General features: G+C 37.7%; 3 protein-coding genes across 8 annotated transcripts in view; 1 reads left to right on the top strand and 2 right to left on the bottom strand.

Moving 5' to 3' along the window:
• Positions 1–2,631: 2,631 nt before the first annotated feature.
• LOC130818405 (uncharacterized) lies at positions 2,632–6,780 on the bottom strand. Its single transcript, XM_057684574.1, has 12 exons — positions 6,639–6,780; positions 6,303–6,569; positions 5,964–6,248; positions 5,395–5,693; positions 4,690–4,893; positions 4,538–4,641; positions 4,305–4,477; positions 3,814–4,211; positions 3,571–3,705; positions 3,278–3,390; positions 2,992–3,163; positions 2,632–2,883 (listed from the first exon to the last, which is right to left on the bottom strand). Exons 1-12 carry the CDS (start codon positions 6,778–6,780, stop codon positions 2,632–2,634), a joined length of 2,544 nt encoding a protein of 847 aa, XP_057540557.1.
• A 10,277-nt stretch (positions 6,781–17,057) lies between these two features.
• LOC130818868 (uncharacterized) overlaps positions 17,058–27,628 on the top strand; it is a 37,387-nt gene continuing 26,816 nt past the window's right edge. Inside the window, exons 1-5 of one of the 6 annotated variants that reach the window (XM_057685114.1) lie at positions 17,059–17,401; positions 18,491–18,569; positions 19,395–19,418; positions 24,962–25,275; positions 26,011–26,116. In XM_057685114.1, the coding sequence (XP_057541097.1) occupies positions 24,983–25,275; positions 26,011–26,116 (399 nt within the window). In that variant the 5' untranslated portion in view covers positions 17,059–17,401; positions 18,491–18,569; positions 19,395–19,418; positions 24,962–24,982. Of the gene's footprint in view, positions 17,402–18,490; positions 18,570–19,394; positions 19,419–24,961; positions 25,276–26,010; positions 26,117–27,628 lie in introns of those variants that run through there. The other 5 variants (XM_057685117.1, XM_057685115.1, XM_057685112.1 and 2 more) reach the window with 5 other exon arrangements.
• On the bottom strand, positions 19,941–20,799 carry LOC130818404 (uncharacterized). Its single transcript, XM_057684572.1, has 3 exons — positions 20,650–20,799; positions 20,299–20,576; positions 19,941–20,178 (listed from the first exon to the last, which is right to left on the bottom strand). Exons 1-3 carry the CDS (start codon positions 20,797–20,799, stop codon positions 19,941–19,943), a joined length of 666 nt encoding a protein of 221 aa, XP_057540555.1.

The raw sequence follows: 27,628 nt of genomic DNA, 5'->3' as shown, positions 1-27,628 counted from the left end.
CGGGTTCTAAGCCGAGTCCTCACTCCAGCCCCCACCTGCAATCAACCTACTGCACGTCGTATGATACACGTAGCAGGTTCCAAAGAACAATCCAATACACGTCAGAGACTTCATACATATATCAAATAGGTTGAATACAAGCATTGTGTTTATCCTAGCATGCATAGGCTCTATTATATTCATTATTCAATAATTCCAACTTGTAACGTTGCCCGTCCTGTTCGGGTCGTTCAAGTACAAAACATTTAGTATTAAACAATTTCAACTTGTAACGTTGACCGTCCTGTTCGGGTCGTTCAAGTACAAATCCAAATCTTTTGGTGGAATACACTTGGGAGAGCTAATCCCAAGGCAACCACCGACCTAAGACGTTGCCCGTCCTGTTCGGGTCGTCAGAGGCAAAGTATGCATACCCCCATGGTGACCGTAATGATCCAAAACTGCCATGGGAACGATAATTATAATAATTTTAATCAAACGTTAACCCCTTTGGGTAACGAACATATCAATTCTCAATTTCCACTTTAATTTCTTTCAAATTATTTGGGATGTCTAATCCTTATGTGAATTACAATACATCAATTAGGAATAAAACAACACTACTTGCACAACCACATAAATAGTATGGTCTAAGCGTGTACCTTTAAGCGCTGCAAATCCAAACGACGTTTAAGCACGACAGGAATTTCACCCTCTTATGAATCGAGGTCCTAATTAACAAACACACTAAACGACCACGTTTAATAACGGGTTTACACAAACAATCCACTCCATACTACTAAAATATCACAAAGACTTGATAATTTCAAATGTTTTCATCCAACTCATGATCGCTCCAAAATTCCCATTCTGACCAGAAACTTTTATGGCCAAATCGGACAGTTTAGAAAATTCAAATTAAAAATCCGACTTCACCACTGCGTCCGGAACGCATCAATTACCTTGGGTACCGAATTTCATAATTTCTAACATCCATTTACTATTTTTTAATTATTTTAAGCGTTTTAACGAGTTTTAAAACGCATCGGGTAATTAAAACAACAACGAAAACACACCCGACACTCGGATCGGGGCGCCACCACCGAGGCAGCAGTTGCTGTCCGGAATCCCCTTTTACTTTAATTATTATTATTTTTTTTTATTTTTATTTTATTATTCGAATTATTAAATCCTTTTTAAATCTCATAACCTACACACCAACCGAAACCGAATTTTCATTCTACTAAAATAAAACAAACAAGACCAATTTTCCTATCACACAACCACTTGATATTTCCACACATTTGGCAATACACAAAGTCCCATCAACAATCTAAGCCATCATCAAAACATAAGGCTAACAACTTAAGACATACTCATCCTCAAGATCTTCAAGAACATTTAAAATTTCATAACCATGATAAGTAAATTAAATATTTGATCCTCTTATCAAATTAAATTTTGTAGAGAATCATAAACCAACATTTTTTTTTATTTTAAATCGAACATATATATATAAGGACAATCCTTTAAACAAATCAAATTTTGTTAAAGGATTTATAAACTCATGGATACTTACATCACTTAATCCACACACTTAAAATTTCATCTAACAAACTAAAATCTTGTTAGAGAAATATAAATCGTAAAATAAATTCAATTTAACATTTGAATAGACTTTATTCTTATAACAAATTTAAACTTTGTTAAAGAATGTAAATCAAGGAAAATTTTGCATAACAGAAATATGATTTAACCCTTTTAATAAATCAATTTTATCAAAGGATTATTAAAGAAAACTTATATAAAATACTCAATCCTCCTAATAAGTCATAGGATATCATCATATTGAAAGAAATATTATATAATCTCATACTAGAATTTCTTATAAATAAAATTTATAAATAACAACTCAACTTACTTACCCTTTGATTTGAAGATTGGATTGAACAAATTTTTTTTTTTTTTTTTTCTTCTTGAATACCGAAACAAGAGCAAGAAAAGAGGAAAATTTTCTGAATTTTGTTCACTTTGAAAGCTTAGGAAAAGTGAGGAAACTCAAATGATGCTTAAGGATTAATAGGCACTTAAGAGGTGAGCTTAATGTGCCATAATACTCACTTATGAGAGGAGTTACAAACTCCTCCCATTCCTCCTCACAACAACCGGCCACCCCTTCACTCCCCTCTCAATTATTATTATTATTTTTTAAATTTAATTTAATTAATTAATTAAGTCATTATTATATTATTGTTAAAATAGAAAGAAACGTTACGCGATAGCCTCGTACGCGATAAAACTCATTACCGTTAAAAATTTAACTCACTTTATTTCTTAAAATTATCTATGTGAAATAATATAATTTAATAATACGTATTTATTTTATTTTATTATATTATTTCTTAAACCCGATAAATTACGGGGTGTTACAGACTACCCCCCTTAAAAGAAGTTACGCCCTCGTAACTTGCATGACAACGAGAAACACAAAGCACACCAGCGTAAACGACAAGACTACAAGTCAAAATGGTCTAACATTACTCGCGCGAAATTCCTATCGCCCTCTACCCCCCTTAAAAGAAGTTACGTCCCCGTAACTCGACTAACCTGAAAGAGGTGAGGGTACTTTTCCCGCACAGAATCTTTAGTTTCCTAAGTAGCCGCTTCACGCTCATGATTTGACCACAAGACCTTCACCATAGGTATATCTTTTCTTCGTGTACTACGAACCTTCTTGTCCAAGATTCGAACCGGTTGCTCAGAGTAAGACAAGGATGCATCCAATTCTAAGGGTTCAGGATCTAATACATGAGTGGCTGCGGAATGATACCGCTTTAACTGAGACACATGAAATACATCATGTACCTTTTCCAAAGAATTCGGAAGGGCTAACCGATAAGCCACCTTACCCACACGTTCCAAGATTTCATATGGACCTATGAATCGAGGGCTCAACTTTCCATGAGCACCAAAACGTACTACTCCGCGCGTGGGTGACACGCGAAGCAATGCCTGTTCTCCCACGGTGAATTCTTCTGGTCGGCGTTTCAAGTCAGCATAAGACTTTTGACGATCTTGCGCCGCTTTCAAGCGGTCCCTTATCAACTTCACTTTCTCCGTCATCTGGAACAATAACTCAAGTTCCAAGGTCACCGCTTCGGTGAAATCATCCCAATAAACCGGACTACGACAACGACGTCCATACAAAGCCTCGAATGGAGCCATCTGTATGGATGCCTGATAACTGTTGTTGTAGGAAAATTCGACCAAATCCAAATGTTCATCCCATGATCCTTGCCATTCCATGGCAATAGCGCGCAACATATCTTCTAATACCTGATTCGTTCGTTCCGTCTGCCCATCCGTTTGCGGATGAAACGACGTACTATAAAGCAACGTGGTACCCATAGCCTGTTGCAAGGTTTGCCAGAATTGTGACAAATACCGTGTATCTCTATCGGACACAATAGTACGGGGCACGCCGTGAAGTCGCACAACATACTTAATGTAAGCTCGAGCCAATTGTTCCATCTCCCAACGACAGTTCATAGGGATGAAACGTGCTGACTTAGTCAAACGATCCCCTATAACCCATAACGCATCATTACCTGCTTTCGTCCGAGGTAAACCCACAACAAAATCCATAGAAATATCATCCCACTTCCATACCGGTATCTCTAACGGCTGCAATAACCCTCCTGGTCTCTTATGCTCACTTTTAACCTTCTGAAAGGTCAAGCAGCGTGAGACATATTCTGCAATATCCTTCTTCATCCCAGACCACCAAAACATTAACTTAAGATCTTGGTACATCTTGTCACCACCCGGGTGGACTGAAAATTTCGTACAGTACGCTTCATCCAGAATACGTTCCTTCAAAGATTCCTCCCCTGACGGTAAACACCAACGACCTTTGAACCTCAAACTTCCATCTTCATGAATAAGGAATCCCTCCGCTTTTCCTTCCCGAGCCTGTTCCTTTAGCTTCAACAGTTTCGGGTCTTTATCCTGGGAACTCAAAATTTCTTCGAAGAATGAAGGTCGAATAGCCAATGCATTCAAACATCCCTGTAGTTCACCTTTACGTACTACCTCCAAGTTTAGTCTAGCAAAATCCCGATGCAACTCTTCAACCCCGTCCAAAGCAGACAGCGAGTGACTAGACTTCCTACTCAACGCGTCGGCCACCAAGTTTGCTCGGCCCTCATGATATATGAATTCCAGATCATAATCTGTCATCAACTCTAACCACCGACGTTGTCGCATGTTTAAGTCGGGCTGTGTGTAAAGATATTTCAGACTCTGATGATCAGTGTAGATCCTACACTTAACGCCATACAAGTAATGTCGCCATATCTTCAGAGCAAATACTATAGCGGCTAACTCCAGATCATGGGTAGGGTAATTAACCTCATGTACTTTCAGTTGTCGTGACGCGTAAGCAATCACCTTACGATCTTGCATCAGCACACAACCCAATCCCTTCTTTGATGCGTCACTGTAAACAGTATAATCCAACTTAGGGTCAGGTAGAGTAAGAACAAGGGCCGTAGTTAACTTTTCCTTCAAAGTCATGAAGGCCTGTTCGCATTCATCAGTCCATTCGAACTTCTTCTCTTTCTTCCTTAACGAAGTCATGGGCCGAGCAATACGCGAGAAATCCTTAACAAAACGACGGTAATACCCGGCCAAGCCTAAGAAACTTCGTACTTCGGTGACATTCTTTGGTGACGACCAGCTTCGAACTGCCTCTACTTTCGCCGGATCCACCGAAATACCCTCTTTAGAAACAAAATGACCCAAAAATGATACCTTTTCCAACCAAAAGTCACACTTTGACAATTTCGTGTACAACTTGTTTTCTCCCAGGGTTTGCAGGACAAATCGTAGATGTTTCTGATGTTCATCTCGGTCCTTCGAATAGACCAATATGTCATCAATAAAGACAATGACGAATTTATCCAAATACGCACTAAACACTTGGTTCATTAAGCACATGAATGTAGCTGGAGCATTTATCAATCCAAACGGCATCACGGTGAACTCATAATGTCCATAACGTGTTCTAAAAGCGGTTTTATGTATATCCCCTTCAGCTATTCTTAGCTGATGATAACCCGATCTTAAGTCAATCTTTGAAAAGATCCCGGCTCCTCTCAATTGATCAAATAAGTCATCTATCCGGGGCAACGGGTATTTATTCTTAACAGTTACCTTGTTTAACTCTCTGTAGTCAATGCATAACCTCAAACTACCATCTTTCTTTCTCACAAACAGAACTGGAGCGCCCCAAGGTGAAACACTAGGTCGAATATAACCCTTATCCAACAATTCTTCAAGCTGAGACTTTAATTCCTCCATCTCCTTCGGAGCCATGCGATAAGGGGCCTTAGAAATCGGTCCCGTTCCAGGCACCAAGTCTATTGTGAAATCAATTTTTCGTTGAGGTGGCATACCGGGAATTTCGTCAGGAAAAACATCCAAGAATTCATTCACCACCGCAATATCCTTTGGATCCTCCTCCTTCTTCCCTTCCTGGTGGATATGACATAGGTACAAAGGGTGTCCTTGCCTCACGAGCCTTTGCAATTCCAAAGTCGACACCAAATTCGTTCTGGGCCCCTTGGGAAATTTTCTATATCTAACGCTCTCCCCTCGTGGTCCTTCCAACAAAACTCGCTGCTCTCTACATTCAATAGTGGCCTTATACCTTCCTAGCCAATCCATCCCCAAAATTACCTTTAAGCCTTCCATATCTAACACATACAAGTCACTAGGAAAGACAACTTTTCCTATCCTTAAGGGTACATCCTTATACAGTTTTTCACAACTGTACAATTTTCCCGATGGAACAGCCACCGTATAAGAAACTTTTTCAAAGGTTCCCAAATTCAATTCGTTTACTTTACTCTTTGTAAGAAATGAACATGTAGCTCCCGAATCAAATAATACATTCACAGCTATAGAATGAATGGCGAACGTACCTGTGACCACATCCGTAGCCTGGTCAGCTTCTCTTGCACTGACCGCAGATACCCTTCCACTCGCCGGCTGTACATTATTTCCTCCCACTTGATTTCCCCCGCGATGCATTTCTGACCCTTCAACTCGATTTCCATCTACCCGGCCTTGTCCCCCATAAAAAGGTCGCTGGAACCTCTGACCAGAATTACCACGATTCCCGTTCCCGTACTGCTGGCTGGCTTGACTACCGGCGTTGTTTAAATTCTGTTGCCGGTGTTGTCCACTCGGATGTTGACTTCTACCCCCTTTCTTTATGTAGCATTCAAACTCTCTATGTCCCCTTTTGTGGCAAAAGTTACACTCGATCAAATTCCCGTCACAGTCTTTCCCCGGATGATTTCTCTTGCATCTTCTACAGAAATACTTTCTTTCATTGCCGTCTCGGTCCAGTAATGGCTTAGCAGGCTTCGTGTCACTCCTAAACCCTGAATTTGTACCAGACCCGCCTCCCTGAAAATTCCCAAAACTTCTTGCTTTCTTCTGATAAAAGCCCGACACGTTCTCCAATGCCTGGCCAGAAACCTCTTTCCTCTTCTCAGGGACATTACCCTTCTCTTTTTCCTTCTCTTTCCTCAAAATATTTCCTATTTGTGACGCTCGCTTGTACATCTGCTCCAGGTTGTTGTAACGATCACTTTCAATATGTTTTTGAATGTCATACGACAATCCCAGCTCAAATCGCTGCATTTTCTTCTCTTCAGTGGGAACATCATCAGGACAGTACTTGAGATATTCCATAAATTTGTGGTAATACTCATCAACAGTCGTACCACCCATCTCTAACCGCGCAAACTCGTTCGATTTATCTTTTCTTACATGCAGCGGATAAAATTTCTCTCGCATGGCCCTCTTAAACAATTCCCAACCAAAATCCCCCTAGCCTGCTCCAACAGCCCCGATCTACTGTTTGCCCACCAGTAGTCGGCTTCTCCAACCAAATAAAATGCAGCCTGATTGACCTTCAATTCCTCTGGACATTCTACTACATCAAAAAGTTTGTCAAATTCTCTTAACCAGAGTTCAAGCTCCGATGGTTCCCCTTTTCCATCGAAAGTCGAGGGTTTGCTCTGACTAATCCATTTGCTCATTTCAGATGCTAATTCCGGCGTAGACCTCTCTCGTGGTGCGCTCACACTTGATAACGCTTTCGCCAGATTTCTTAGCGTACGGTTAGCATCATTTCTAGACAGTCTCTTTCTTGACAAAGGAGGCATCAAGCAAAAAGAAGGTACTAATTACAAGAAGGACCTAGGGATTCGAAAGTTCTGGAGAAGGAACAGAACTTGACTTATCATACAACTACTTATTCACTAGTGCCTAGGTTTATCTATTTCTACATGTATATAACATTAGGCTTAAAAAGAACATTGTAAAAGCGACTCAATATATAATACACATCACAACTCATTGGAAGAACATAAACATACTATGATATTTTATTGATATAACTTGATGCGTTTTTACTGATTCCCGCAAAGTTTTTACATTTTTCATAAAGATAATACCTTAAAAAGATATAACTAAAGGAAAGACATTGAAGAAAAGAAGGAAAACATTTTAACGCCAAGCGTCCCAAGTGTCAGCACTCTCAACATAGCTTGCTAAGTCAAAGTCCTCATCATCTGCATCTTCCCCAGAATCAGAGCTGGAGTTCGAGTGCGCTTCTTCTGATTCACTATCACTATTTCTAGGGTGGTTTATAGGTACTTCCTCCACGTCTTCTTCAGGATCCTCTTCATCTGAGCAATCCCTATCAAACCCAGTCCCATAGCCATACAGATCATAGTGCGACCCCCAATTGCCACCCTCATCTTCACTGGAAATCTCTGCTTAAGTAGGTGGTTCCCGCTTAGGCTCCCACATTTCGACCTCACTCTCCGACTGAACCACGGTTTCCACTAGTGGAGGGTTGGGTAGGTCCCGCTCCTTCAACGGTTCCATGACCACATCAGCGTCGTCCGATATGTGGGGCTTCCCCTCCTGCCTGGGTTCTACATTTTTCCTAGATTCGGCAAACGATGTAATTCATTTAAGTCTAAATCTAAATCATAACATACCCTATCAGCTTTTGCCTTAACCATACGCATCCTCTCCCTATAATCTCGTATACTTTCACCATCCCTTATTCTCCATATATCAGCATTAGAGACTTCTCTCCAAGCAGTCTCTGGATCAAACATCGATACCTCGCTAGTTTTCCTGGGGGTGTGTGAGTCCATGGGTGTTTTTCCCTTATCCATATATCCCGATTCTACACGAAAATACAAAACAAAACATTACTTATCACCTAACAACATACAACACAAACACATATTAACCAATTTACATCCTACGGACTATTCCCCAACTCTCTACTAAGGTTGTTTATTCCTTTATCATCTGAGGAACGTTGGCTCTGATACCAATTGTAACGGCCCGGTTTAAGTGACCCGGAAAATCATATGAAAACATGATCCCGGTTCACAAAACGGACACTAAAAATTCATTTTTTTTTTCACTCGGATCGTCAACGTTCCAACGGTAAAGGAATATGGTTAACGCAGGAAACAACGTCAAACAAAGAAGACAAATCAGCGGAAGTCTTTACATACAACTCGAGAGCCTACCGGCCTCTAGACTAGCTAAAAAGTTGTACGAAACAAAAAGGAAACCTTCACTGCTTTCCGTTATATAAATCGAAATGTTTCTATTCATAAACTTATTACAAAAATAACTTAGCCTTGACGATTACGGGTTCTAAGCCGAGTCCTCACTCCAGCCCCCACCTGCAATCAACCTACTGCACGTCGTATGATACACGTAGCAGGTTCCAAAGAACAATCCAAAACCCCAGGAAAACTAGCGAGGTATCGATGTTTGATCCAGAGACTGCTTGGAGAGAAGTCTCTAATGCTGATATATGGAGAATAAGGGATGGTGAAAGTATACGAGATTATAGGGAGAGGATGCGTATGGTTAAGGCAAAAGCTGATAGGGTATGTTATGATTTAGATTTAGACTTAAATGAATTACATCGTTTGCCGAATCTAGGAAAAATGTAGAACCCAGGCAGGAGGGGAAGCCCCACATATCGGACGACGCTGATGTGGTCATGGAACCGTTGAAGGAGCGGGACCTACCCAACCCTCCACTAGTGGAAACCGTGGTTCAGTCGGAGAGTGAGGTCGAAATGTGGGAGTCTAAGCGGGAACCACCTACTTAAGCAGAGATTTCCAGTGAAGATGAGGGTGGCAATTGGGGGTCGCACTATGATCTGTATGGCTATGGGACTGGGTTTGATAGGGATTGCTCAGATGAAGAGGATCCTGAAGAAGACGTGGAGGAAGTACCTATAAACCACCCTAGGAATAGTGATAGTGAATCAGAAGAAGCGCACTCGAACTCCAGCTCTGATTCTGGGGAAGATGCAGATGATGAGGACTTTGACTTAGCAAGCTATGTTGAGAGTGCTGACACTTGGGACGCTTGGCGTTAAAATGTTTTCCCTTTTGTTATATCTTTTGATTTATTATCATATGAATATGTAAAAGTTTTGCGGAAATCAGTTAAAACGCATCAGGTTATATCAATAAAATATCATAGTATGTTTCTGTTTCCTTTCAAAGAGGTGTGATGTGCATTATATATTGAGTTACTTTCAAAATGTTTGTATTAAGTTCAATATTATGTATATATAAATAGATAAACCTAAGCTCTAGTGAATAAGTAGTTGTATGATGAGTCAAATTCTGTTCTTTCTCCTGAACCTTCGAATCCTTAGGTCCTCCTTGTAATTAGTACCTTCTTTTTGCTTGCAGAAAATGCCTCCTTTGTCAAGAAAGAGACTGTCTAGAAATGATGCTAACCGTACGCTAAGAAATCTGGTGAAAGCATTATCAAGTGTAAGCGCACCAAGAGAGAGGTCTATGTCGGAATTAGCATCTGAAATGAGCAAACGAATTAGTCAGAGCAAACCCTCGACTTTCGACGGTAAAGGGGAACCGTCGGAGCTTGAACTCTGGTTAAGAGAATTCGACAAACTATTTGATGTAGTAGAATGCCCAGAAGAATTGAGAGTCAATCAGGCTGCATTTTATTTGGTTGGAGAAGCCGACTACTGGTGGGCAAACAGTAGATCGGGGTTGTTGGAGCAGGCTGAGGGGGATTTTAGTTGGGATTTGTTTAAAAGGGCCATGCGAGAGAAATTTTACCCGCTGCACGTAAGGAAAGATAAGTCGAACGAGTTTGCGCGATTAGAGATGGGTGGTATGACTGTTGATGAGTATTACCATAAATTTATGGAGTACCTCAAGTACTGTCCAGATGATGTACCTACTGAGGAGAAGAAGATGCAGCGATTTGAGTTGGGTTTGTCGTACGACATTCAAAAACATATCGAAAGTGATCGTTATAACAACCTGGAACAGATGTACAAGCGAGCGTCTCAAATAGGGAATATTTTGAGGAAGGAGAAGGAAAAAGAAAAGGGTAACGTCCTTGAGAAGAGGAAAGAGGTTTTGGGTCAGACATCGGAGAACTTGTCGGGCTTTTATCATAAGAAAGCAAGAAATTTTGGAAATTTTCAGGGAGGCGGGTCTGGTACAAATTCTGGGTTTAGAGGAGACGCGAAGCCTGCTAAGCCATTGTTGGACCGAGATGGCAATGAAAGGAAGTATTTCTGTAGAAGATGCAAGAGAAATCACCCGGGAAAAGATTGTGACGGGAATTTGATCGAGTGTAATTTTTGTCACAAAAGAGGACATAGGGAGTTCGAATGTTACATAAAGAAAGGGGGTAGAAGTCAACAGCCGGTTGGACAACACCGGCAACAGAATTTAAACAACGCCGGCGGTCAAGACAGCCAGCTGTACGGGAATGGAAATCGTGGTAATGCTGGTCAAAGATTCCAGCGACCTTTTAATGGGGGACGAGGCCGGATAGATGGAAACAGGGCTGAAGGGTCAGAAATGCATCGTGGGGGCAATCACGTGGGAGGAGTTAATGTGCAAACATCTAGTGGAAGGGTATCTGCGATCAGTGCAAGAGAAGCTGACCAGGCGACGGATGTGGTTACAGGTACGTTCGCCATTCATTCTATAGCTGTGAATGTATTATTTGATTCGGGAGCTACATGTTCATTTCTTGCAAAGAGTAAAGTAGAAGAATTGAATTTAGGGGCTTTTGAAAAAGTTTCTTATACGGTGGCTGTTACATCGGGAAAATTGTACAGTTGTGATAGACTGTATAAGGATGTACCCTTGAAGATAGGGAAAGTTGTCTTTCCTAGTGACTTGTATGTATTAGATATGGAAGGCTTAGAGGTAATTTTGGGGATGGATTGGTTAGGAAAATATAAAGCCACTATTGAATGTAGAGAGCAAAGAGTATTGTTGGAAGGACCCCGAGGGGAAAGCGTTAGATATAGGAAGTTTCCCAAGGGGCCCAGGACGAATTTGGTGTCGACCTTAGAGTTGCAAAGGCTTGTGAGGCAAGGACACCCTTTGTACTTATGTCATATTAGCCAGGGGGGAAAGAAGGAGGAGGATCCCAAGGATATTGCTGTAGTGAATGAATTTTTGGATGTTTTTCCTGACGAGATTCCCGGAATGCCACCTCAACGGGAAATTGACTTCACGATTGACTTGGTACCGGGGACTGGACCGATTTCTAAGGCCCCTTATCGTATGGCTCCGAAGGAGATGGAGGAATTAAAGTCTCAGCTCGAAGAATTGTTGGATAAGGGCTATGTTCGGCCCAGTGTTTCGCCTTAGGGCGCTCCAGTTTTGTTTGTAAGGAGAAAGATGGTAGTCTGAGATTATGCATCGACTACCGGGAGTTAAACAAGGTAACCGTTAAGAATAAATACCCGTTACCCCGGATAGATGACTTATTTGATCAATTGAGAGGAGCCGGGATCTTTTCAAAAATTGACTTAAGATCGGGTTATCATCAGCTAAGAATAGCCAAAGGAGATATACATAAAACAGCTTTTAGAACACGTTATGGACATTATGAGTTCACCGTGATGCCTTTTGGGTTGACAAATGCTCCAGCTGCATTCATGTGTTTAATGAACCAAGTGTTTAGTGCGTACTTGGATAAGTTCGTGGTTGTCTTTATTGATGACATATTGGTATATTCGAGGGACCGGGATGATCATGAGAAACATCTACGTTTAGTCCTGCAAACTCTGCGAGAAAATAAGTTGTACGCTAAATTGTCTAAGTGTGACTTTTGGTTGGAAAAGGTCTCATTTTTGGGTCATTTTGTTTCTAAAGAGGGTATTTCGGTGGATCCGGCGAAAGTAGAGGCAGTTCGAAGTTGGCCGTCACCAAAGAATGTCACCGAAGTACGAAGTTTCTTAGGCTTGGCTGGGTATTACCGTCGTTTTGTCAAAGATTTCTCACGAATTGCTCGGCCTATGACTTCATTGATGAAGAAAGAGAAGAAGTTCGAGTGGACTGTTGAGTGTGAACAGGCCTTCATGACCTTGAAGGAAAGGTTAACTACGGCCCCTGTTCTTACTTTACCTGACCCAAAGTTGGATTATACTGTTTACAGTGACGCATCAAAGAAAGGGTTGGGTTGTGTACTGATGCAGGACCGTAAGGTGATTGCTTACGCCTCACGACAACTTAAAGTACATGAAGTTAATTACCCTACCCATGATCTGGAGTTAGCTGCTATAGTTTTTGCTCTCAAGATATGGCGGCATTACTTGTATGGCGTTAAATGTAGGATTTACACTGATCATCAGAGTCTGAAGTATCTCTATACCCAACCAGACTTAAACATGCGACAACGTCGGTGGTTAGAATTGATGACAGATTATGACCTGGAGTTCAAATATCATGAGGGACGAGCGAATTTGGTGGCCGATGCATTGAGTCGGAAGTCTAATCACTCGCTGTCTGCCATGGACGGAGTAGAAGAGTTGCATCGGGATTTTGCTAGGCTGAACTTGGAAGTGGTACGTAAAGGTGAATTACCGGGATGTTTGAATGCCTTGGCTATTCGACCTTCGTTGTTTGAAGAAATTTTGAATTCCCAAGATAAAGACCCGAAACTGTTGAAGTTAAAGGAACAAGCACGGGAAGGAATAGCGGAGGGATTCCTTATTCATGAAGATGGAAGTTTGAGGTTCAAAGGTCGTTGGTGTTTACCGTCAGGGGAGGAATCTTTGAAGGAACGTATTCTGGATGAAGCGCACTGTACGAAATTTTCAGTCCACCCGGGTGGTGACAAGATGTACCAAGATCTTAAGTTAATGTTTTGGTGGTCTGGGATGAAGAAGGATATTGCAGAATATGTCTCACGCTGCCTGACCTTTCAGAAGGTTAAAAGTGAGCATAAGAGACCAGGAGGGTTATTGCAGCCGTTAGAGATACTGGTATGGAAGTGGGATGATATTTCTATGGATTTTGTTGTGGGTTTACCTCGGACGAAAGCAGGTAATGATGCGTTATGGGTTATAGGGGATCGTTTGACTAAGTCAGCACGTTTCATCCCTATGAACTGTCGTTGGGAGATGGAACAATTGGCTCGAGCTTACATTAAGTATGTTGTGCGACTTCACGGCGTGCCCCGTACTATTGTGTCCGATAGAGATACACGGTATTTGTCACAATTCTGGCAAACCTTGCAACAGGCTATGGGTACCACGTTGCTTTATAGTACGTCGTTTCATCCGCAAACGGATGGGCAGACGGAACGAACGAATCAGGTATTAGAAGATATGTTGCGCGCTATTGCCATGGAATGGCAAGGATCATGGGATGAACATTTGGATTTGGTCGAATTTTCCTACAACAACAGTTATCAGGCATCCATACAGATGGCTCCATTCGAGGCTTTGTATGGACGTCGTTATCGTAGTCCGGTTTATTGGGATGATTTCACCGAAGTGGTGACCTTGGGACCTGAGTTGTTATTTCAGACGACTGAAAAGGTGAAGTTGATAAGGGATCGTTTGAAAGCGGCACAGGATCGTCAAAAGTCTTACGCTGACTTGAAGCGACGAGCAGAAGAGTTCAACGTGGGAGAACAGGTATTACTTCGCGTATCACCCATGCGCGGAGTAGTACGTTTTGGTGCTCGTGGAAAGTTGAGCCCTCGATTTATAGGGCCATATGACATTTTGGAACGCGTGGGTAAAGTGGCTTATCGGTTAGCCCTTCCAAACTCTTTAGAGAAGGTACATGATGTATTCCATGTGTCTCAACTAAAGCAATATCATGCTGCAGCCTCTCATGTCTTAGATCCCGAACCTCTAGATTTGGATACATCCTTATCGTACTCTGAGAAACCGATTAGAATCTTGGACACGAAGGTCCGTAGTACTCGACAGAAGGATATATCTATGGTAAAGGTCCTGTGGTCAAATCACGAGCGTGAAGCGGCTACTTGGGAAACGGAAGACGCTATGCGAGAAAAGTACCCTCACCTTTTTCAGGTTAGTAGCGTTACGGGGACGTAACTTCTTAAGGGGGGTAGAGGGCGATAGGAATTTCGCGCGAGTAACGTTAAATCTTTTGGTTGGTAGTTTCGTTTTGCAAGTGTTGTGTTATGATATCATGTGTGTTCTGTGTTTTCCGTTGCCATGCAAGTTACGAGGACGTAACTTCTTTTAAGGGGGGTAGTCTGTAACACCCCGTAATTTATCGGGTTTAAGAAATAATATAATAAAATAAAATAAATACGTATTATTAAATTATATTATTCCACATGGATAATTTTAAGAAATAAAGTGAGTTAAATTTTTAACGGTAACGAGTTTTATCGCGTACGAGGCTATCGCGTAACGTTTCTTTCTATTTTAACAATAATATAATAATGACTTAATTAATTAATTAAATTAAATTAAAAAAAAAATAATAATTGAGAGGGGAGTGAAGGGGTGGCCGGTTGTTGTGAGGAGGAATGGGAGGAGTTTGTAACTCCTCTCATAAGTGAGTATTATGGCACATTAAGCTCACCTCTTAAGTGCCTATTAATCCTTAAGCATCATTTGAGTTTCCTCACTTTTCCTAAGCTTTCAAAGTGAACAAAATTCAGAAAATTTTCCTCTTTTCTTGCTCTTGTTTCGGTATTCAAGAAGAAAAAAAAAAAAAAAAAAATTTGTTCAATCCAATCTTCAAATCAAAGGGTAAGTAAGTTGAGTTGTTATTTATAAATTTTATTTATAAGAAATTCTAGTATGAGATTATATAATATTTCTTTCAATATGATGATATCCTATGACTTATTAGGAGGATTGAGTATTTTATATAAGTTTTCTTTAATAATCCTTTGATAAAATTGATTTGTTAAAAGGGTTAAATCATATTTCTGTTATGCAAAATTTTCCTTGATTTACATTCTTTAACAAAGTTTAAATTTGTTATAAGAATAAAGTCTATTCAAATGTTAAATTGAATTTATTTTACGATTTATATTTCTCTAACAATATTTTAGTTTGTTAGATGAAATTTTAAGTGTGTGGATTAAGTGATGTAAGTATCCATGAGTTTATAAATCCTTTAACAAAATTTGATTTGTTTAAAGGATTGTCCTTATATATATATGTTCGATTTAAAATAAAAAAAAATGTTGGTTTATGATTCTCTACAAAATTTAATTTGATAAGAGGATCAAATATTTAATTTACTTATCATGGTTATGAAATTTTAAATGTTCTTGAAGATCTTGAGGATGAGTTTTTAGGGTTTTTAGGGTTTGAAGGCTGTGATACCATGTTAGGGATTAATTTTTCCCACTTGTGTTTCTTTTATTCAATAGCATAAGTTTATATACGACTTGTTATAAACATATTTGGGCCTAACCTATACAAAAGCCCAAACATAAACATTCAATAATATACAAGGCCTAACAGTTACAGAAAGTATGTTCATATCACATGCATTGCTGATATCATCAATCTTATTATATAGGATGACATTAAATATAATGGTGTGTGCATTGATCGTATTTAAAATGTTGTGAATATTAAGAATTATTTAGGTAGAATTCAAAGGTTTAAAAAGCTTATATCTAAATACAATATTAATATCAAATCTTCATTGTGTTTTGATGTTCATATCGATTTAAATGAGATTGTGAACAAGATTTATATTGCTTCTTTTCAAGTCTACCAGCCTTATGCTTTTTTTGCGATGCAATCTTCTTACCTTCAACATCTCTAACAACTTTGATGAATCTTTTACCAATACATAAAACTTCGATTATTTGAAAATGTTAGCAATATATAGACTAAAGAAAAAGAGAGAAAATAAACAAATCAGGGCAATTACTTAGTTTGTTAATGATGCTTGTGCTTCTAATGATGTTTAAAACGAAAAGGTTGGTACATTTGAATCTTGTGCGAATGAGGTAAATATCACATTAGACAATGAAGAAGAAATTATCAAGAGCAATGATAACAAGTAAACTAGAAGAGCTAAATTAAGAGTAAAAAATCAAAGGGTGAAAATGACACTATTAATTATGACTACCAATTGATCAATATGAGGTTGTTGTAAGAGCTAGGAGATAGTGGCATCAAACTTCATCGTAGGGCCTCCCAAAGTTGGTTTTGGTAGCCCTTTGAGCAAAATATGGATGCTATCTTTCGCCGCTCCAATCGTGAAGTATTCGTCAGAGAAACCTCCTACTATCATGTTGATGATGCCGCGGGTATCATTGGAATTATCTTTCCTTTCTTCATCTCTGGGAGATTTATGCCTCAGATGGTATGACCTTTTATAACACCCCGAGATTTTAATGACATAATTATTTAATATTTTAATAATTTTTAAAGATTTTACAATTATATTTATTTTGAATTAGTTTAATAAATTTCTTTCATATATGAATTTAAACATTAACATACTTATATTAAAAATAAATTGCGATTATTAAAAATAAAGAGGTTCAAATCGAAATTATTTTATTTATTAGAATTTTGTGAGTAAACATAATTAAGCTTTCTTAGTTGGACACTTCAAGAAGATAATCTAAAAATAAATAAATAAATACAAATTAATTAATTAATTAATTAATTAATTAATTAATTAAATAAAAAGAGGTGTTAAAGTTTTATGTAGTAAACCCATTGCTCCCTCATTTTCGAACAAAAGCACGTAGCACACCTTATTCTCCTTCTCCCTCACTACCTGCGTACCACCATCAACACCACCAGACCACGCCTCCCCGTAACCGGCAGCAACAGTCCAGCATCCACCCTCCACAAGCAGTAGGCGGCTGCACCCAGCCGTACTCCTCCCTCCTGGTGGCAGCAACAGCTGCGTCTCCCCCCCCCCCAACAGCAGCAAGCTGCTGTGACGCCAAGGCAGCAGCACCACGCAGCTTTCTTCCGCCATTTTCGTGCTCCACACCACCACAACAACCACCTATACCTTCACCCTTTTCGAGTTTCCCCATTGTGAGCCATCTCTTCTCTTTTCTCTAATTAATTTCTAGTTTTATTTGGAGTTTTATCAAGTGTATTCAGTTTGATGTTGGTTTTGTGTTATGTTCATTGAATTTTTTTGTGGGTGAGAGTTTGATTGATGAATTGGACATATTTATGATTTAGGGTTTGAAGTATAATTAGAAATTATGGGTTGTGTGTTTTTGATTGTGTGTTAGTTTCTTTGAATCTTACTATGAGTAATAATTAAAGGTGTTATCTTTGAAATTAGAAATGGTGTGGGCTTTCATGTTACATTTTGGTGGTGTATTAGTTTTATTAATTCTTGCAGTGAATAATGGTTAAAAGTGTTATCTTTGAACATGAAATGACTAGGGTTTGAATTTAGAGATGAAATTACTAACGATGTGTGTTTTATGCTATATTTTGGGTGGTGTTATGATTGATTAAATAACCTTAAAAGTTGTTTTGAAACTTAGTCGATTGATTATTGTTGTGATAATTAGTAATGGTGATGATTGTAGCTGACTATGGAAGTGATTTTGGTAGTTAAGTTGGGAATAATAGTTGCTAACTGTTGTGGTTTGATTGTTGTGAATTACAAGTATTCTTATTAGGGTGTTATTGAATTCATAATGCATAATCTTAGTAAGGCCATGAGAATGATATCAACTTATTGTAGTAGGTTGTTAAGTTGCTTGAGGTGATGCTCGATTGTAGTCTCTCTAACTCTGAAGAATGTAGCGAATGATGTCGTAATCCGACCACTTTAAGAATCGTCATCATGTCATATTAGTGTTTTATTTAACATTGTGAGACTTAAGTGTGAATGGTTGTTTTATTTTAAGATAATGTGAATCGTTATAACTCAAAGTTAAATGATGTAAGGAAACAGTTCACAAAATCCTTTTTAATCTTTTGTTGATGGAAAGACTGGTGTTATTGTTGAAATAACGATTATGATTGGTGTTGAATGAGTTGCGTACGTGCTAGAAATAATTGAAAACTTATCGTGAATGGATGATAGTGGTTACTTTGGCTTTTAGCTGGTATGACAAAGTAGTTAAGGGAACTTATTAGTTCTATTCCTAACTTGCATAGGTTCCCAGTTCATAAGAGAAAAGTAGAACCCTTGTTGGGTGATTTTTTATAACTTTTGGTCGTGCAGTAACGCTTGCAGGTACGTACACGTAGTAATTAATTATCATATTCATCGTTTCAAGGTATTATCAATATTTCATGATTATATGCATCGTATTAGAATTATAGAGCGCCATAAAGTAAACTATGCTATCGAATAGTCATGATAGTGATATAGGCAAGTAGAATGAAGGCATTAGGAGACTATGAGAACAAATTTCTAAATAGTAGAGAACGCACCATGGTTGTGTGTGTCCTACTTATTGAGCCTTGATTATGATTAGTTGGCGTGACTTAACTAGATTATGTCCGGTTGATTTAGTAGTCCCCTAGGTGAGATCCGATGGGATCATTGTAAGGGGGGTATGAGCATACTTTTGTCATTGGGCGCCGGGTGGCCGACACTGCCCCTTGACCGAGGTGTTACCATGCGGGCTTTGCAAACCCCACTATGGTGGCCTATTCACTAGATTGGTACCCCAGTGTGTTAGTTTTCCTGAAGGTAGGATCCGAGAGGGTCAACTGGAGGGGGTATGAGCTCATACTTTGCCATGGGTGCCGGGTGGCCGATAACGCCCTTGGTCGTGTCACTATGCCATGAATAGAGAAAAGATCCACTACCTTTGAATATACTTCGAGGGATTAGTAGTTTGAAAGAGAAATTATGAGTAAATAGAGGTGTTTCGACATATGAGTAGATTCGTTATTGCTATGCTATATCGTTGTCTATAATTTTGTTCAATGATTGTAATTGTTATAAGTTCATTGATTACTGACGTGTATGTGTTTGCTGTTGTTTGTTCATGACTTCCTATGATGTTCCTGCTATGACACATTTGACTATGGTCATTATGTTGAACAACAGGAGGATCATAGCTTGGCAAGACAGGTATAGGAGCTTCTTTTGCTTTGCATTGGGGGAAAGAGTGGAGTACGATCGTAGCAATTGTTTGCTAGTTGCCTAACGCTTGTAGCTTTTACATTACTTGTAAAGTTCTTTTTTTGGGGTTGTATAATTCTTTCGTATGGAACCATGTGATTCGTTGTATAATCCATAGTTCCGCTGCGTAGTTTTTGGATGTATGGCAGTGAGAATACTCCTTTAGTATCCATCAAACCGATGTGTTAACACTGGAACCACGATCCTGGTTAGAGTTGATGATTTGAGGAGCCGATGATGATTCATTCCGTCGTGACATATTTTTAAAAGGCATTAAAGGCCTCAAATTAGTTTAGTTATGCTATCCATTTTTATATACTGGTTACATCCTCAGTTTTTAATAGAGATATTGCCGAAATTTCCACTCACTCACCTTTTTAACTAATCTTTAGTGTTTATTCAAATTCTTTTCCCTTTTCTTTTTATGTAACACCCGAATTTCCTCCCGTCCGTCACGATTTTTGGTTTTGTTTAAGGGGTTGGAAATTTAGGGGTGTTACACTTTCTCTCATTGTCACTGCGAGAGCCATACTCCTTCCGATTTAAGAACCTTTCCAGTTTCCCTTCCTCGGCAAGTTGGTGCAGAATGCGTTTAAGTTCTCTGCATTGTGACAAGGTGTGTCCACGTCCCTTGTGATAATCACACCACAAGTTGTAATTGCGACGATCAGAAGGAATTGTAGAGGGAGATGGTATTAGGAGTTCATATCTGATTGCATAGAATAAGTCTCTTCTATTTCTGTTAAACCAGGGATCATTACTTTAGTCCCTTAAACTCCTTGTTCGAGGTTCTTCTTCCGTGATATAAACATGTCTTGATCTAGGAGGCCCCATCTTAGAAGAAGGACCTTGATGACGAGTAGGATAACCCCTTTCTCTTGATGAATATTCATGGTCTCTATAGGCTTTTGATGAATGATACTGCCCCTGATCCTGCTTGTCATGCTTCTGCTTCTTGGAATCATGTGCCTGACATATATTAGAGGCGGTTACAAAGCTTTGGCATTGTCTCATCACATCCGCATACGTTTTCACTTGACTCATCCAAGTCTGCCACTTCCAAAATGGCCTCTTGGAACTTCTTAAGGTAGGTGGAGACAGTTTCCCCTTCTTGTTGTGTAATACTCAATAGGTGGAAGTTAGACTTCTCTTATCTCTTGGAAGCCACAAAATGACTTACAAACATAGCCTCCAGTTGGGCAAAGGTGTGAATGCTTCCAATTGGAAGCGATGTGTACCAGATCAAAGTAGTGCCACTAAGAGTAGTAGGGAAGAACTTACACAATAAAGCCGGGTTTGTAGTATATAACATCAAATTCTTATATGCCATGACATGCTCTTTTAGGCACTTTGTTCCATCAAATGGAGTCTTGCTAGGGACTTTAATCAGCTAATATCTCGCGGATAATGGGGAATTTAGCAACATAGAGGCCTCTTGCGGGCCGCCTTTGCTGAAATCATCCCGTGGAGGCTTGATGGGGCTAATTGGGCGGCTAAACCTAGAAAGTCGTGACATCTTCCTCTCGTCCCGCTTCTTGTCCATAAAAGATTGGACACTTTGTGATTGAATGACTTTCTTTTCATCTAGGAGTTTCCTGGCGTCTTGAGCCTCTGATTTAAACTCCCCTTGTTCTTCCATTTTGCTCTTACTTAGACTTTTTCGGAGCTTTGATCTTTCTTTTCTTCTCTTGTTCCTCTTGCTTGAACGAGAAACTTTAGTATCATCATCACCGGACTTGGGATGGGTAGAGACATCTTCACTAGGCTCTATCCTTTCCTTGAGGTTTTTGATCTGGGTTGTCATCTCGGTCAATACCTGCTGCCGGGGGGCAGCGTTATTGGTGCTTACAATGGTGTGGATTTGTTCAGTGAAGGCATTTGTGAGGTTCTGTACAAGTATGTCCAGATCCCTGCAGGTTAAAAATCATTTTATGAAAACACTATAATATCACATAAACCAATTAATTTATTTGATGTTTAATAATGACAACACATATATCCAATTATTAGTTTGAGGGAACGAGAACGCCAGTAGGCCGAGACTTTACCCCTATACCTACTTCATCAAGAGGTCGTCACCTCAAATAATTCAAGGCCAGCATAGTAGTCTCAGGTAACCCTAGTGTGCACACCCCTTCTACTTGGATCAAAACAAGTAGAAGGAAGACCTAACATCATATCAAGTAGCAGAAATAATAATAATACCTGTTGGAAACATTACTAACCAAACGGGGCAACCTGTTCATCACCCTTATATTTGGATCACAATAAATATAAGAGCTTCATTTCTCTTCTGTTACACTTTACATGATTTGATATATTTTAATAATAAGTCGCGAGCACACAAACATATAATCAAACATACATTATATATTTTGTTTTAGGATCATAAATCTTCCCAACAAAAATATATCGCAATAATATTCAATTGTAATCTCATTTTTCAAATCACCATTTTAACATCAATTGGTGGCAATAGGAATTAATATCATAAATATATTTCTCCTAAATTCAACCGAATTTAAAATCATTGTTAAAATAATAATAAAATTTCATAAAAATATTATTATAAATTAAATATGTAACATAGTAGTAAATATAATTTGAAACAAATCAATTATATGTAATATCTTTTAATTACAATGAATATTTATCGGATGACATATTAATTTCTTCTATTTTATAGTTTTTAAAACAAATCAATTATAGTTTTAATATACTTAGAAGTCATATATAATAACTTATTTACACTTATAATATTAGTATTTTTTAATTAAATATTTTATAAACGTTGCTTGACACACAAATTTTATAGTTTATAAAGAGCGATCGAAGACAACCAAAAGTGAGGTTTTTTGATTCTCAAGTGGTATTTTCCCTTCGTTTTACTATCCTAATAATTTGCTTCTCTAACTGATATATTCTTCTCTTATAATCTTTTGCTTAACCCATTTCTTCTCCGTTTTCCTTTTCTTCACGCTCGACAAGGCAACAACACAGGTATAAGTATTAAGAGTCTGTTTGATTAGTGGTACTAAAATTGTGGTATTATAAATGATTTATGGTGAAAAATTTCATCAAAAGTTTCATTTGATGATCATAAAAAAGTTTTTTTTATTTTTTTTTATTTTTTTTTTACAAACTTTCCATTTTTCTCATTGTTATTTTCCTGAACTGATTTTCGACTTTTGATGTTTCATTTTTGATTGTTGATTTTTCCTCAACTGATTTTGATTTTTTTTCCTAAACTGATTTTCCTTGAATCTCTGTTCCTATCAAAATAAGAGAAGTAATATGATGGGTAACTTAGGTTCAATTTATGAACTTCGGTGCGCTGCTTACTTCTTATATGTATTTACATCTTTATTAAGTTCGCCAAATTCGTTATTGAAAAATAATTACCTACTGACAAAATTACATGCCTTATGCTTACAAATGATTGACATAAAATATGAAATGAGTTTGTACTTTGTAGTAACAAAATTATATCAAATGTGAGTGTCCCTGTCCTCAACTTTGCATATTAAACTACTTCTCATTGCACCTTCACAGTTAAATAATCTGGGTTCTTTTTCCCTGATATTTTATTTGTATTTGTTTAAAAAAGATTATCGATAGGGGCGGATTCAAGGGGTAGTTAGTAAGGTCGTTTGACATCTCTGAAATCTTAAAAAAGAAACAAATAGTAAATGTTGATTTTTGATGTTGAAGCTTCTTGAAATGTAAATGTGTATTTGAAGTGAATGTAGGATTTAGTATTTTGAGTAATTATATATAAGCTTCTATTGCTGTTTTACGCCTCCTCATATAGCCTACGATATCTTAGAATAACCCTAGAATAAGTAGACTCCTTGAATTCATGTGTTTTGGCCTGCATTAGAGTGCTCAAACGAACACTATGGTTTGATCATTCACTAGAAGCTTCGTGTGCTATGCCTCGTTCAAGTCAATTCCCTTCCTTCGTCTTACCGCATTTAAGGCATGAACCAAGGCTTTCCTTAAGCACCTTCTTGCCTTGTTTAAGGCATCTCTTGCTTTATTCAAGGCACTCCAGTTTCTTTCCCTTGATCACTTCATGGATTGATACAAAATTCAACCTTCCATATTTTCTTGTATACTTATCATCCTTCTGCAAAGTGCAAGACAAGACGTGGACAATGAGATGGTCATAGTCATCTTCTACACAAGGAGATTTGGGACTTGGCATAACATTTTTTAAGGTTAATTTTAGGGATTTCACAGTCTAAAATGGAGGAAGCTTGCATTGCAGTGTGCTGGGAAATAGCATCCTTCACTCTACTATAATAATGCTTAATTGATAATTTCGCCTCTAACATGTGGCCATATGTGTAAAATTAATTGATAATTTGGCCTTTAACATGTCACCATATGGCACAAGTCTTAGATATTATTGTATTATATGTGTCATCGTATAAGTAGGTTGCCTTTAAATGGAGAAAGTGACTAGTCTAAATATGTAGGATTTAGTAGGATACCTGTTTTTAAGTTTTTCTCGAGTCAGTTTTGACTTGTATAGCAAAGCTGAGGCTGTGTTTATATGACGTGATGATTGCAGTAACTCAATAGTTTTATTTATTTATCATTAATTTTGGATTTTAAATAATAGTTTTATATATTATTATCATTAATTACATATTATGATTCTAAAGATAACGCAATACAAAGCAAAGTTTATGCTAACACGCGAAAATAGGCTTGGACCCAAATTTGGGTCCTCTTTCAGATCTGGGTTTGTGTTCAGATGCGACCCTTTGCCATCCTAATTGTAGCTTGCTATAAAAGAAAATAAGTAGATGGATGGAACAATTGGAGGGTAAGAAAAGAGGGAGGTTTAAGGAGAGGTATTTAGACAAGAATGTTAACTATGAAGAACTTTCTAGAAATTTGATTGTGCCTGAGAAAATTGGGTTCAATGTTTGATTATTTTTAATAGGTTTATTGTTTATCAGCTACTTATGAATCATATTTGGGTTGTGTAAATCTATTAATATTCATTAGTTTAATATCAAGAATTCAAGATATCGATTGATATTTTGATCATTAAAATCAAAATTTAAGAGTATGGTTTATTTGGAGAATCAAGACTTGTCTCAATTGAAGTATGTACTACTTTCTTCAAGAGGAAAGTGTGTTCAATTCTCGCTACCTCTTCCTTAGTTGTCCCCTTTCCTTAGCTTACCTTGTACCCAAATAAAGAGTATGGTTAAACTAATGGAAGTGTTTTTTTGACTCTTATTTTGAATGTAATTTGTTTTAAACTTCATCAAATGATAAGATTATGAACCGCTTTAGAATATGAACACTCGGCGTGGACAATTATGTTAATTAAAAAGTTGCATATTTTTATTATTTAAATTATCAAAATCAATTGTTTTATTTCTTGTTCTGCCCTGCCCCCTAATTTGAACTATTCAATTTTGTATTTTTACAAGAATGTAACACTATCTTTTTTCCCCAAAATTATTGTACAGTATTACTGAATTTTTAGCATAATGGAAAGCGAAGATGAGTTGAAGAAAGACAACCCTTTTGAGGAGAGAGAAAAAGTGGAAGAAGTAAGCAAAGATGAGGATGGAGAAAGTGAAGAAGAAGGTGAGTATGAAGAAGGAGAAGAAGGTGAGGATGAAGAAGAAGAAGAGGAAGAATGCGCACTGAGATTTGAAGGGGAGATGAGCCCTTTAGATTTTGTGAAGGATGGTACTTCTCAAGTTCAACTTTATCAACAATTTGAACGCCTTGAGTATGAAGCTTTGGAAGTAAAGAAGCACAAGATTACTTCTAATGAGTAATTTCTCTTTTCCTTTGTTTGTTGTTTCCATCAATTTTATTAATTGGGGGTAAGCTAGGGAATATATGTGGTGAAGTGAAAGGAAAATAAACATTTTGTAGGTGCTGAGAACCGAAACACTGTTGTTAGGATGAAAGAAAAACCTTCAACCATTAGGCTAAGATTCCTAGCTTTCATTAAATTTTAAGTATCCATTTGAACAAAGTAAATTTACGGTTTGAAATGTTTATGTAGACGATGAATGTTTGTCCCAATCTTTTGGGATTAATCTTTTGGGATTAAGACTTTGTCATCATTGTTGTTGTACAAGTATTTATTATTATTTGAACAACCTAAGTTTTTGGCTTGAGATAGTAGATAATGAAAAAGGAAAGTGAAAGGGGAATTTATGTCGAGGACGACTAAGTTATGGTTCATATAGTTGTCTCCAATGTTTTGGAGTTTTTAGGAGTAAGACTTTGATTTGGCTTTACTTAAACTTTTAAGAAATAATATGTAGGTTATTTATGTGTAGTGTTAACAAATTGATGTTGGTGATAGTATCAGTTTTTATATTTACTGATTGATATTCGAGATTTGATTCATTTATGCACCTATTTAAAATGTTAATATGCATAGAATTAGCTAGGAGTATATTATAATTTATAGATAATAGAACTATATAAACTCCTTTCTTGAAAATTTTGTGATGTTATTTGAATTTAGATATTGATAAATTGTTTATGTTGCTAGAGAAGGGTCAGTAAAGAAACCAAGGACAGAGATAACTGTTGGAGCTACCGAAGAGGAAATACGAGAAGTGATGATGATGACGTTTAATCGGAGAAGATCCAGAAAGGTATTGTTGGTAACTACGTACTAGCATGCCACTTTTCTTCATTGAGCTACTTTTTGAAGTACTGTTCTGATTAAAGTTTCCTTTTAGAATATGTGTCTGTCTTTAAGATTAAATTTAATTTGGAGGAGCTTTAGTGTTTTAGAAGAAAGGGTAAAAAGGGATTTAGGAATTGGATGTATTGAACTAAACAAAATACTTGTTATTAATAAGGGTATTCATAACCGGATGCCCGGTCAGTTGGGTACCTATTTTAATGGCCCGTGTACTGACCCGATTTATTCGGGTACCCGGATAAAGTGGGTTCGGACATTGGGTACCCGATTTTAATTATGTTGATTTTTTTTGTGGTTGAATTTTAATATAAAACACAACAGCACAATAATATTTGAGGCATAATTTTTTAATATAGCAATTTAAACATTTTATGGCATAATTTGGATTAATTGAAGCAAGACTTGAGAATCAGATTTTGAAAGAAGTAGGAAATAAAGATGTATTGACTATTGAAGAAGAAGCCAGTTACACTGTAAGTCTGTAAGGACTTAAGTATAAGGATTCATAATAAACCTTGAATTTATTAGTTCACTCCTACTAATAATAACTAACATGCTAGGAAATATAATTTTTTTTATAAATAAAAATTCTCTTCTACTATAACGGGTTGGCGGGTACCCAACTTAATGTAATTTGTACCCATGACCCAACCCGGTTAAGGTGGATCGACTACCCAACCCGGTTAAGGTGTATCGACTACCCAACCCATATTATATTATTTTTTAAATACCGCCATTTAGAATGCGAGTCAGGTTTTTTTGAACACCCCTAGTTATTAATGTGCTAGGATGGAGGAGAAAATCTGTTTGTTGTGAAATGTAGTTGTGTTACTAAACATTTTGCTCTTGGTGATTACTTTGGAAAAGGAGTTTGATGTATAATACTTTGATTTCTCATATGTATTAGCTCAATGCTTGTGTTTCTAAACTTATGAATAATGCTTCTTGCTGTAGCACTTAGAGAAACTTTATTTTAATTACTATAAAATTGTTGTAGGTCTCTACATTGTTTGCGCTTTTGTTTAAATATTGTTTTTTTTGAATGTCGTAAAATTCTTTTGTCTTGAACTAAGGTTGTCCATATTAACAAGTTATATTTGGGACACTTTGTTGCCTTTTTTTTTTTTATGAGTTGAGATCATAGTGCAAAAACAAGGCTGCTTGGTATCGTAATCAGACGTATCGTAAAGGCTCTCAAATTTATTAAGCAGGTATTATCCGCATTGTAAAGGTGTGATAAAATCGCATTTTAGGCCATTTTAAACTATATTTCATGGTTAGGCCTATATTTGGTGGTACGAAAACCGCGTCATCCCATTTATTACATCAACGTGTCCATTACTGCAACCGTGATCGTCACCCCATTTTTGCACTATGGTCAGAATATTATAGTTGGGTTGATTTTTATGTTGGCATGATGGATTTCGACCAAAAGCAACTATGATGACAACAAATTTTC

This window comes from Amaranthus tricolor, chromosome 7, assembly GCF_026212465.1.
Source record: "Amaranthus tricolor cultivar Red isolate AtriRed21 chromosome 7, ASM2621246v1, whole genome shotgun sequence".
Taxonomy (NCBI): Eukaryota; Viridiplantae; Streptophyta; class Magnoliopsida; order Caryophyllales; family Amaranthaceae; genus Amaranthus; species Amaranthus tricolor.
This window is presented reverse-complemented; position numbering and strand designations above follow the sequence as displayed.